Source organism: Balaenoptera musculus, chromosome 4 (assembly GCF_009873245.2).
Source record: "Balaenoptera musculus isolate JJ_BM4_2016_0621 chromosome 4, mBalMus1.pri.v3, whole genome shotgun sequence".
Taxonomy (NCBI): domain Eukaryota; kingdom Metazoa; phylum Chordata; class Mammalia; order Artiodactyla; family Balaenopteridae; genus Balaenoptera; species Balaenoptera musculus.
The window spans coordinates 40,013,408-40,026,159 of NC_045788.1; the positions used below are offsets into that span (position 1 = coordinate 40,013,408).

A 12,752-nucleotide genomic window follows, 5' to 3' on the forward strand; every position below is an offset into this window, starting at 1 on the left:
ACAACTACTGAAGCCCGTGTGCCACAACTACTGAAGGCTGCGCGCCTGGAGGCTGTGCTCCGCAACAGAAGAAGCCACCGCAATGAGAAGCCCTCGCACTGCAATGAAGAGTAGCCCCCGCTCGCGGGAACTAGAGAAAGCCCGCCCACAGCAACAGAAGACCCAATGCAGCCAAAAAATAAATAAATAAGTGAAATAAATCTAAAAAAAAACAAAAAAGAAAGAAACAGATATGAGAAGTCAGCTATCTTTACTGGAGCCAAACATTAAAGAGACTCAAAAAAATGTTAAACATGGCCATTCTTCTCACCAAATTTTCTGGGTTTTGAAAAATAAGTTATCTTCGGTTAGAAATCTATGTTTATATAAAACAGCTCTGGGACCTCCCTGGTAACGCAGTGGTTAAGAATCACCTGCCAATGCAGGGGACACAGGTTCGAGCCCTGATCCGGGAAGATCCCACATGCCGCAGAGCAAGTAAGCCCGTGCGCCACAACTACTGAGCCTGTGCTCTAGAGCTCGCGAGCCACAACTACTGAGCCCATGTGCCACAACTACTTAAGCCTGTGTGCCTAGAGCCCATGCTCCACAACGAGAACCCACTGCAACGAGAAGCCCGTGCACCGCAACAAAGAGTAGCCCCTACTTGCCGCAACTAGAGAAAGCCCGCGCGCACAGCAACGAAAACCCAAAGCAGCCAAAAATAAATAAATAAATAAATTTATTTTTAAAAAACAGCTTTGTTAGTGTTATTTTTGAGTTAATATTTTTTAAAATTCTTACTTTTAGTTTCTAAAATGGTAAAAATTGATATTAATAGAAACTCCCAAATAAAGTTTTTAAAAAAATTTTTTAATACATTTATTTATTCATTTATTTATTTTTGGCTGCATTGCATCTTCGTTGCTGCACGTGGGCTTTCTCTAGTTGCAGCCAGCAGCAGCTACTCTTCGTTGTGGTGCATGGGCTTCTCACTGTGGGGGCTTCTCTTGTTGCGGAGCACGGGCTCTAGGCACGTGGGCTTCAGTACTTGTGGCACGTGGGCTCAGCAGTTGTGGCTCGCAGGCTCTAGAGCGCAGGCTCAGTAGTTGTGGTACACAGGCTTTGTTGCTCCGTGGCATGTGGGATCTTCCCGGACCAGGGCTCAAACCCGTGTCCCCTGTATCGGCAGGCGGACTCTTAACCACTGTGCCACCAGGGAAGTCCCCCAAATAAAGTTTTTTGAGGGTCCTTATTTTTAACGGCATAAATAGGTCTTGAGCCCCAAAGCTCTGAAAATTTCTGAACTAAGACCATAACAAGCACGTATATATTGTCCTTATTTAGTAGGTGCCAATACAAAGATTGCTTTCATTTTATCTGTGGAAGAAAGGAGTCTCCCTCATCCCTGTCTTATTAAACCTAAATGGAAAGCACAGTAAGTAAACAGATTGTGTTCTCTAGTTTAAAGTCCACAAATAAAACACAATTTCCAAAAAGATCTCTGGTTTTAAAAAAAAAAAAAAAGGAAACGACACTTACTGAATGCCTATTATACCCCATGTACTATGCTAGGTGCTTTCACATATAGCCTTTTAATCAACTTTGAGATCTGTATTAAGGCTGAGAGAAGTTAAAGGGAGGTAATATAGTACAGTACAAATAGTATTGACTTCACTTTGACATTCCTGAGTTAAGACCTTTTCCTTGAATGTTATGCTATTATGTCACTTAACTCTAGAATTTTTTTCTTTACATAATAATAATTCCTACTTACATGACTGAGAGAGATGGGAATACAATTAAAAGCATATACAGTAGATGCTCAAGAAGTTAGTTCCCTTTAATCAGACTTCTGCTCTGTTCCAAAACTAAACCAGTGAGTATCACAATCATTGTTCAAGGTTAGATTTGACAAACTCTCATTTCACCATATAGGCCTCACGTAGATGAATGCTACTCCAGTAAACATTTAAAAATATCTTAAGGGGGCTTCCCTGGTGGCGCAGTGGTTGAGAATCCGCCTGCCAATGCAGGGGACGCGGGTTCGAGCCCTGGTCTGGGAAGGTCCCACATGCCACGGAGCAACTAGGCCCGTGCGCCACAACTACTGAGCCTGCGCGTCTGGAGCCTGTGCTCTACGACAAGAGAGGCCGCGACAGTGAGAGGCCCGCGCACCGCGATGAAGAGTGGCCCCAGCTTGCCACAACTAGAGAAAGCCCTCGCACAGAAACGAAGACCCAACACAGCCAAAAATAAAAAAAATATAAATAAATAAATTAATTAATTAAAAAAAAAAATCTTAAGGACCCACAACCACTATCAGATACAAGAGATCAATGTTTAAAAATTACCTACACATTTCTCCTAAACTTGTTTCATTCTTTTAAAGCTAAATCACTCCTACAACTCTTCCCAATCTTGTTATATTCACATTTGACATACTAGTCTCTATGAAAAATGACATCTTGATATCTCTAAGAAAATTATCAATGAAGCAACTCTGAAATTGGTTGCCTTATAAACTAGGAAAGCTGAAAGGAAGCACAGAAACAATTATTTAATTCCCAACTATATTTCTATCAGATATTTCATATTGTCACATGCTTGGACTATTATATGAAAAATTAGACAGTGGTTATTTTAAGTATAGTAAATATGGTCCAAGATTTGTGATGAGAGAGGTCAGTCTCTAAAAGTTAACAAGACTTAATAGCTTAACAATGCCTTTCACTCTGTACAGTTTAACAAATCACCAAGGCCATTTCTAAACAATAAAACAGCTGATCAATTTATTAAACTCTTGCCAACCAAGCAACTATTTTTTCCTGAAGTTCAACCTGACTTCATACTTGATGCTGTGTGGACAATAACAAGTTTCCAATTATGTAGTATTTTAATATTCTTTTATTTTTAGGGTAAGTATTTTTCTTAAAGTAGTGTTTTTACAAGATCTAATTATTTTTCTAACATAACTTATGCTCTATTCAATCCTGGATAACCTCAGAACTTCTATAAAAATTATGCAGGTTTATTAGAAAGTCTGTAAGAGAATTCCCCCTCTACTTTTAAAACATAAGCTAGATGAGATTAATTTGCTTTATTCCGACACATTTTTTAATTTGAAATTTGGTCACTACCCATTTCCTGTGTTGCACTGTGCATACCCTCGCTATGGTTACTATCTCAAACTAATAATGATGATCCTCTACCACACTGCACAAAAGAAACCACACCCTGAATGTCATCTGACAGTTCCTGCAAGTTATTTTAAATGGATACTGACATATAACTTCTTTAATGCTTTTATCTTTCAAGAAGTTAGCATGACCATATTTTGGAGGAGCCAGAATGGTAGAATGTAACACAGGAATAACTATCAGACTGAAGGCTATGCAATCAGTTTCAATTCCAACACTTAGAAATTCTGACTTTACAAGGGTCAGTAATTCCCTGTGCCCAAACTGCCCTTCAATGAGCAATTACATCTCTCTACATTAAAAATGTTCCCATTAATTTTAAGTTCAACGTAACTTATATATGCACACAGAGAAAAAACAAAGAGCCAACTGCAAATAAGGGAGTTAGAGAATCAATTTCACTGAATCCTATTAAATCTTCTTCCTCCCCCTAAGAAAAGCTGAAGGTGATAAATGCTCAGAGAATTGCCAGGCATCTTCCTAACATTAACCTATTAATCTTCACAACACTCATGAAGCAGATGTCAAGGACCTCTAGTTTTACAGATGAAAGAACCCTAAGACTAACTGATTCTCCCAAAGGCACACACAGTTAGAGATTAGATTAAATTAACTCTTAAGACTTTGTACTCATCATAATTTGGAATCAAACAATGTTAGGTCAAACCAAAAAATGTTATAATTATCTCATGCTATCCTCTATATCCGTGCTGTCCAATAAGGTAGCCACTAGCCATATGCAGCTATTAAGAACCTGAAATGTAGCTAGCCCAAATTGAGATACGCTGTAAGTGTAAAAGACAGACCAGATTTTGAAGACTAGTATGAAAAGAACATGAAACATCTCATTAAATTTTTTTACACTGATTACATGTTGAAATGGTATTTTGGATATACCGGATTAAATAAAATTCATTGGACAGCACTGGTCCATACTTCTTTTCAAAGACCTTCCAATGAAACATGTCACTGTAAGACCAACCAAAAAGCAGTATTTTCTTAGAATTTGTTGTAGCACAATACAGAAACCATATTTTGAGGGGGGAGGAAATGGGCATAATTAGTATTTTGAGGGACACAGGCATATATGTAATGAATAAATACACAAAATAGGCATTCAAGTGTTCTCTAAGGATAATAAAAGATGTTTCTATCTCATTGCAGGCATATGTGACAGAATAAATCACAAGTGAGGAGAGAGTATGACTTTCCCTTAAAGTCATATTCCATTTTCTTATGTGGAAATGTGAAAATATTCATATTTCTAATACACACACAGGGTTATCATCAAAGTCACAAGGATGCCCATAAGGCACAATGAACTTCTCAAAAAAATTTTACCTAATGTGTATTTATAATTATTTTTTTAAAAGTCACATATCATAATATTGTTCTAATATAGAATCAACACAATCTTATTTTGACTAAAATAATAAGAGATACACAGTAAGGGGAAACATCAATTCAAAAAATAAGGATCACCTGAAAATAGTTTGGCAACTCCACATAAAGTCACCATATGTGTTTTGTGACCACCTAGAGGGGTGGGATAGGGAGGGTGGGAGGGAGACGAAAGAGGGAGGGGATATAGGGATATATGTATACATATAGCTGATTCACTTTGTTATACAGCAGAAACTAACACAACATTGTAAAGCAATTATACTCCAATAAAGATGTTTAATAAATAAATAAAGTTATCACATGACCCAGTAATTCCACACCTAGGTGTATAAGCAAAGAGAATTGAAAACACAGGTCTACACAAAAATGTGTAGATGAATGTTCAGAGCAGCATTATGCATAATAGTTAAAAAGTGGAAACAATGCAAAAGTCTATCAAATGATGAAGGAATAAACAAAATGTAGTCTATCCACACACTGGAATATTCAGCTATAAAAAGGAATGAAGCACAAATACATTCTGATTACAGAGTGTATGAACCTTGAAAACATTATGCTACCTAAAAGAAGCAAGTCACAAAAGATCACATATTGTATAACTCCATTTATATGAAACATCCAGAATAGGCAAATCTAAAAAGACAAAGAGTGACTGCTAGTGAGTTTGGGTTTCTTTGGGTTTCTTTCTTTGGGTTTCTTTCTACATGAAAATGTCCTAAGACTGACTGTGCTGATGGTTGCACAACTATGTGAAAACACCAAAAGCCACTTCAAATGCGTGAACTGTATGGTATTTGAATCACATCTCAGTGAAATGTTAAAAAAAAAAAAAAAAAAGCGCAGCCAGAAATGTAGAGGGGAAAAGGATCAGAAGGACTGTCAAGCATTTAATTGCTATTTCTCTGGATGTTTGTAACTTTGTGGTATTTATGTTTTTAGGTTTTGTAATTTGTGATTTTTTCCCTCATGTTAAATATTAATACTGGTCAAAAAAATTTTTAATCACATCATTATACAACTAGGTAAACTTAATCAAAATCGTAAGTTCTACATTTAAATGGCAATTTCTATAGCATATGAATTATCTCAATAAAGATGCTGAAATTTCACTTCAACTAGGAAATAGTCCCTCAAACTAGGAAACCCACTAAGACAGCACTAACTGCCCTGGAAAGTAAATGGCTTTGTGGAAAGTCCAAAAGACAGTTACTATCTCAGTCAAGCAAATGCTCAAAGTTCAGAAACAGATGATGGGAATTTGAAGATCTCAGTATAAAAAAGTACAAAGAAACAACATAAAAATTACTACTTGACCACTTTCTCCTAAAAGCTAACCTCCTGATTCAGATGCAGAATGGAAAACAAAAACAAACAAAAACCCCTATTTACCTAGACGCCTAAACCTGAAGGCAAGAAGTCTTCTATTAAAAATCCGTGATGTGGGTGTGTGCTTAACCCACACACCTTATGTAGCCTAAGAACCTCAGGAGCAGCTGTTACTTAAGATAATGAAGGTTGCTTTTCACCCTTTTCAAATAATAAAATGTGATGGTGCCACTCCACAGCCCACCCCATCCCCCGCTACCACCACCACCGGCAGGTGGAGGGAAAGGATACTGTAGACTAGAGGATGACAGCTTTGTATAACCCTTTGGACTCTATATGTAAGAATGCAGCTGGTGGTCTCTAAGGAGGGGGTAAAGAGATTTGTGAACAAGCTGAAATAAGGGGTATCCTTTGCCTGGAAGAGGGCACACCGTGAGCCACATCTTGAATCAGCTATATCCATAGTAAAACACAGGCCGCTGGAAGGAACTGTTAGCATCACCAGGATGGCCTCTCACGCCGGGGGTGTTTTTTTTCAACGGAGAAGTTGACTCCTGTAGTTTGGATACTGAGGGGAGGCAGGGGTAAAGCGGGAGTCGGGAAGACCAGAGAAAATGCCTTTAAGTGGAGACGACTCGGGCCTCGCTGAGGAAGTTCTGAGACCCACTCGGTCACCACACGCTAGTCCCCCTCCGCCGCCACCTCCCACCGCCCTCCTGCCCGCGGCGCCCGACGTCGGTGCGGGAGCGAGAGCCGGAATCTCCGCCGCTACCGAGATGGGGGCCGCAGCCCGGCCCGGGCAGCGCGGCACACGCACGCCTCCTCCGCACTCGCCGCGCCCGGCCTCCCCGCCGCGCGGCCCAGCCCCTCGCACCCGAGCCGGGCCGGCTCCTCGGGGCAGGCCTAGGCCGCGCCGGCGGTACCCCGGCACCTCGCTCCCCGGCGGAGGCGGACCAGGCCAGACACAAACTTCCCGGCGCGTTAGCACAGGCGTCACGGACGGGCCGGCCCCCAGCGCCATTCCCCCACGGCCCGGCGGCGGCTCCCGCCCCTACTCCCCACACTCCGAGTCCCGGCGTAGATCAACCCGAGGCCCACGGCCCCCACCCCTCCGGCGCCCCCGAGTTTACCTCCAAGTCGCGGCCTTTGTTCTTGAAATTCTTGAGCCGTTGGTTGTCCAGTTTCTCGTTGTCCGCCATGGCCGGGCCGGTGACTCCTTCCCCCGCCCGGGCCCCGCGGGATCCGCCCCAACCACCACGCCGCACCGACACTCCCAGCAACCGGGCCGCCGCCTGTGCTGCTATGCCCGCCGCGGCGTCGCTTCCTTCCTCCTCTCACCTGCCTCCGCCGCGGTCTTCTCCTCCTCTCCCCGCCCGTTTCCCCCCCACCCCCGCCCTAACCCCAGCGCGACCGCAGCTCCGGCGAAGACAACTGCGGGGCCGGGCGGCGGCAACGGCGGCGGAATGTGCTGCCGGCTGCGAGGGGGAGGAAGCCTCGATCTGAGGGCCCCGGCGCCGCGGCCACGCCCATCGCCGCCAGCCCAGCTCGCCGATTGGCCAACCAGACTCCGGTGCGTTCAACCAATCAGAAAGAACGATGGAGAGCGGGGGCGGAAGAGCGAACGGAAAGGGGAAGCGGGCGACGCTGGGAAGAAGGGGCCCGGGCACAGGCCTGGCCCAGGAGGGGAGGGGAGCGGTGGGGGCAGAGCCGGGAGGGACCACGTGCCCCCGGAGCAAGGGGGAGGAAGTGAAAGAGAATTAGAGGCGGGAAGGGGAAGGGGAAGGAGACGCCAGGGAACGAGTTGGTTTGCTCATTACGGCCCACCCCAGACGTCTGGGGTCCGGGGTCGAAGCCCACTTAAAGTACGTTCTTTTCTTCTTCGGTGAGCCTTCTCTTCCAGAGCATTCTTTGCGAGCTCCGCTGGCTTTACAGGAAGTGGGATCTGCGCCTCTGCTCCATCCCGGGTCAGGACAACCCCCTCCTCTCAACCGAGCTCCCTACCCTGGCAGGGGTCTCTGCTGTCTGGGGGCCCGGCTTCGGGGCCTGGACTGGAATGAGTGACGTGCGTTCGGGATGCGCAGCGGAAAGCGGGAGAGACAGTGGGTGGAAAAGGCAAAGGACGTTTTAGACGAATCTGATTCATCCTCTCTAACCAAGTCCCGCAACAGGTGGGAAGTTGGGAAGCGCTGATGATCCTGTGACGATACCACCCCCTGGATATTTCGTCTTAGAAAGTTAAAGGAGCTCCTCGGCCACAAAGTACTAACTTATGGAAGGCGGGGACCGTGGCACCTGGCATAGGCAATGTAATATTTTAACTCTGTTGAGAAAGGAAATGAGTTCCAAAGATATACATCTCTACCAGAAATGTTATTACCAGAGGCAGAAATAACACAAGCTACAAAGAACGTACTAAAATGTTTTAGAAAGCGGGAGAAGGAAATGGTTTAAAATATATTTAAATCCAACTAATAGCTCCTCAAATATGCAGGAGCAATTGGGGTCGGAAGGAAAGCGGGGTGTTTAGAAGCTTTGGGTGTGTTTAAATTTGGCGAGTTAGCGGGAAGAGACCCTTATTCAAACTACTTTGGGAACTTTTACACCTGGTCCCTCCCACTTCGTTACCGGTATATTTTTCGGGGTAGAACGTGCAGAGATAAAACGTTTAAAATAAGTATAATACCTTTAAAGTCCTCAATACTTTGTATGCTTTGAGCTGCCTAGGCAAACAGAAGCTGTACCTGGAAATAATTCACACTGAACGTTCACTTGAATGTAAATTCAGTGCCGATTCTAAGTTTAAAATGATGTTCATTATAAATCTTTATTCCCCAAAGAATCATTTAATTGAAATAACATTGCACACTGTAGCACTGATGTCTTCAAAGTGAGTTTAGGATAAGAAAATTCAGTTTAGAATACCGTACTCCTAAAAGAAGGGTGTGATCACAGTTATCCACTAAGAGAGATGCAATACAAACCGGAAATAACCACAACTTGTAATTTCGGTTTTAAATATTTGTTTAATGTCTGTCTAAGGTCTCTCTCCCTCTCTAAACGATAAGCTCTCTGAAGTCAAGGGCCATATTTGTTTTTTTTCTCTATATACCCGACACCTAGTACTTGGCATGGTAGTGTGCACTCAGTGACTATCAAAGGCAGGACCTGAATCTAAGCTGCTGTGAGTGTATGTTTCATAAGTTAAAAGACAAGCTAACACTTCTTGATTAAAAATGTTGACTGAGTTAGTACAGCTTCTAATCTACACTGGGTTCCTTCTAATAATTCTTAATTTGGTATCATGCTCACTCCAGGGTTAAAGTTCAGGGGGTAGATCAGACATAGGCTTCAGAGCAACCCCCCCTCACACACATGTTTAGAAGGAGTCGTGACACACTTTTCTAAAATGAACAGTTGTCCTTAATTATAATGCTTAGGTAGTCTGTTTGCTGGCCTAAATTTTTCATTTGAAATTATCACTACCCATTGCCACTCACTTTACATGTTTAGTGTCTGTACCTCCAGTTCTTTCCAGATAGAAGATACATAATTTATATAAAAGGAGTACATTTTTTTTCCGGGGAGTTGGTAATAGATCTAAATGCAGATCGACAATCTAATTGGCAAGATATGGTAGCTCTTAGTTAGGAGGTGTCAGAAATTTAACTTGCTGAACTAAGGAAATAGTAATATGCAGCCATTAATACCATTTCAACACAGACTATTTAACAAGTTTTTTGTGTGTATTATGAAATATATTTATAACCAAACACTGTAAGACTTATACATGAGACCTATTTTAAACAGGATATTCAATGGCAGGTACGTAATATCCTGACTTGTTATTATTTTGGTATAAAAAAAGTCTAAAATATTATGGAGATACTAGCTTTCAATGTGTCATGAAATTCTCTTAGAGTCACTTTCTGAATAAAGAAATTTCTCTCTTTATTTTCTTTACTTATTTATTTCTCTGTTCTGCAGCAGAGACTTGTGAGAGGATTTGTGAAGCTTTATACAGGGTTTTAGCTGATCAAATGTAATTTCAGAAATAATTATAATTGATCATTATTTCATTTAAGCAGTTTGGAGTATGCTCATGATACATATATTAACTTGAAGATTGTGGAATCCCTCTTTAATCTAGAATATGGATCTTACAGTTTGTGTTACTGTTTGGGGAGTTATGAGTGATTTATTGAGCAAAACTCTAGGCAGTATTTACTGAAACAAGAAGCAGTTTTATGTGTTGCTAAATCTTAACTAAAGTGTAATTTCTATTTTTTATAGTTGAGTGGTTCTTTTTTTTTTTTTTAGAGAGAAAAAAACATTGGACCTTTGTTAATATGCTTTTATTTTCTTAGGAAAACAGAACTGATCAGGTAGTGGGGTACTTTATTCCTCTATATTGCCAGGATTTTTCAGACTTTTGAGGAGCCTGGAAAAAATTACTTCTTATTTTGACTCAAGTCCCGGAATGGTAAGAGATTAAAAGCATAGCTGTTGATAATAATCTGACTGAGAAAGATGAGCCACCAGTTTTTCTTTTAACTTAGTTTTTTTTTTTAAGGTTAGTTTTGACTAATTAATTGGAGAAATACTCATAATTCATGTGTACAAATCATTGATTATTGGTAAATATCTATTTGTATTGCCACCAGGCAAACATCCATAGATTTTTAAAAACTTTTTTCACTTGCTTTTTTTTTTTATTTTTAAAATTTATTTATTTATTTATTTTTGGCTGCGTTGGGTCTTTGTTGCTGTGCGTGGGCTTTCTCTAGTTGCGGCGAGCGGGGCCTACCCTTCATTGCGGTGTGCGGGCTTCTCATTGCGGTGGCCTCTCTTTGTTACGGAGCACGGGTTCTAGGCGCATGGGCTTCAGTAGTTGTGGCTCGCGGGCTCTAGAGCACAGGCTCAGTAGTTCTGGCACATGGGCTTTAGTAGTTGTGGCTCACGGTCTCAGTAGTTGTGGCTCACGAGTCCTAGAGCGCAGGCTCAGTAGTTGTGGCGCACAGGCTTAGTTGCTCCACGGCATGTGGGATCTTCCTGGACCAGGGCACAAACCCGTGTCCCCTGCACTGGCAGGCGGATTCTTAACCACTGTGCCATCAGGGAAGCCTCCTTCACTTGCTTTTTATTTGGACCTAAATATTGAAAAAATGAAAGGATACGTATACTCTTCATTTTTAATTTTTAAAAAGTAAACAACACAGAAGGAGCCACTTAAACCAAATAGGCGAGGAGACTGATCATATGACTTAGAGCAGTGTTTCTTAAACAGAGAGTTCCCCAGATCTAGATGTTAGTAAGTATTCTTTAAAACAAAACAAACGAACACAAAAACTTTCCTTGGTCTACAAGTTTAGAACTTGGTGGGTGCGGGGAGTGGGAACTTTGAGACAGTGTTAAGCAGAACACTATTTGGAAACTTGAAATCAGTGAATTGAGAAGAGTCACTATCCCTCTTCAATTTAAAAATTTTGTATTGGGCTTCCCTGGTGGCGCAGTGGTTGAGAATCTGCCTGCCAATGCAGGGGACACGGGTTCAAGCCCTGGTCTGGGAAGATCCCACATGCCGCGGAGCAACTGGCCCCGTGAGCCACAATTGCTGAGCCTGCGCGTCTGGAGCCTGTGCTCCGCAACAAGAGAGGCCGCGATGGTGAGAGCCCCGCGCACCGCGATGAAGAGTGGTCCCCACTTGCCACAACTAGAGAAAGCCCTCGCACAGAAACGAAGACCCAACACAGCCATAAATAAATAAATAAAATTTTTTTAAAAATTTCTATTAATAGCACCAGTTTGTAAGTACAGTGACTTACAAATGGGTGGTATTTCAAAAGTTTGCTTGAAGATTAGTTCTTTGAAACGTGTGCATAAAAGCATGGTCATGACTAGTGAGTAGGTGTTCAAGTTAACCCACAAGGGCTTATTTAATCTATAAAGTACTTATATGAATGTCATAGAACCTAGTGACAATATGTGGCAATAGTTCTATGAGGAAAATGCTGTATTTGGAGTTACAACTTTGGTTGCGAGGAGCACTTTTCTTGTCTTTGCCACCATGCACCAGGAACTGTGCTAGGTGAGGAAGTGACAAAGTACAGTGTTCCTTACATGTAAAATTCCATGTATCAGAGATTCTGCAAATTCATATCTTACCTAATGTTATGGGAACCTGGGCTAGCTCTCACTAGTCAGGCTCCCATGGCTTCTAGTAGCCCAAACTGGTAAAGAGGAATGTTAGGATTCTAGGGGCTGAGAAATAAGGAACTGGGCCCAACCACTTGCCCCAGTAGTTCTCACTTCAGGCAAGCTCCCTACCCCTATCTTTTTTTTTTTCTTCTTTACTTTTTATTTTTTAATAATTACAGATTCACAGGCATTGCCAAAAAAAAAATGTACAAGGACATTCTATATATCCTTTACTCTGCTCCATCTACTCCCATGGTAGCATCTTGAGTAATTATAGTACACTATCAAAACCAGAAAATTGATGTTGATATAATCCATAGAGCTTATGCATAGGGGACGGGAGTCATTAGAATGTAAAGACTATATGAAAGTATCAGGGGGTGCCTATATACTGGAGCCTCTTATAACCCTATGCTTGTTGAGAATTTTATAATGACAACAATAATAATTGCTACCGGGAATTCCCTGGTGGTCCAGTGTTTAGGACTTGGCGCTTTCACTGCCAAGGGCCCAAGTTGGGGAACTAAGATTCCATAAGCCATGCAGCGAGGCCAAAAAATTTTTTAAAATAGTAATAATAATAATAATTGCTACCAAATATTTAATATCTACCATATTCTAGGTCTAGGTATTCTATCTATGTGATGT

At 41.9% G+C, this 12,752-nt stretch overlaps 1 protein-coding gene across 1 annotated transcript in view; it reads right to left on the reverse strand.

The window, feature by feature from the left end:
- The window catches only part of KPNA4 (karyopherin subunit alpha 4), a 55,662-nt gene extending 48,373 nt beyond the window's left edge, over positions 1-7,289 (reverse strand). Inside the window, exon 1 of the mRNA XM_036850184.1 lies at positions 7,040-7,289. Within this exon, the coding sequence (XP_036706079.1) occupies positions 7,040-7,108 (69 nt within the window). The 5' untranslated portion in view covers positions 7,109-7,289. The remainder of the gene's footprint in view (positions 1-7,039) is intronic.
- Positions 7,290-12,752: the final 5,463 nt, after the last annotated feature.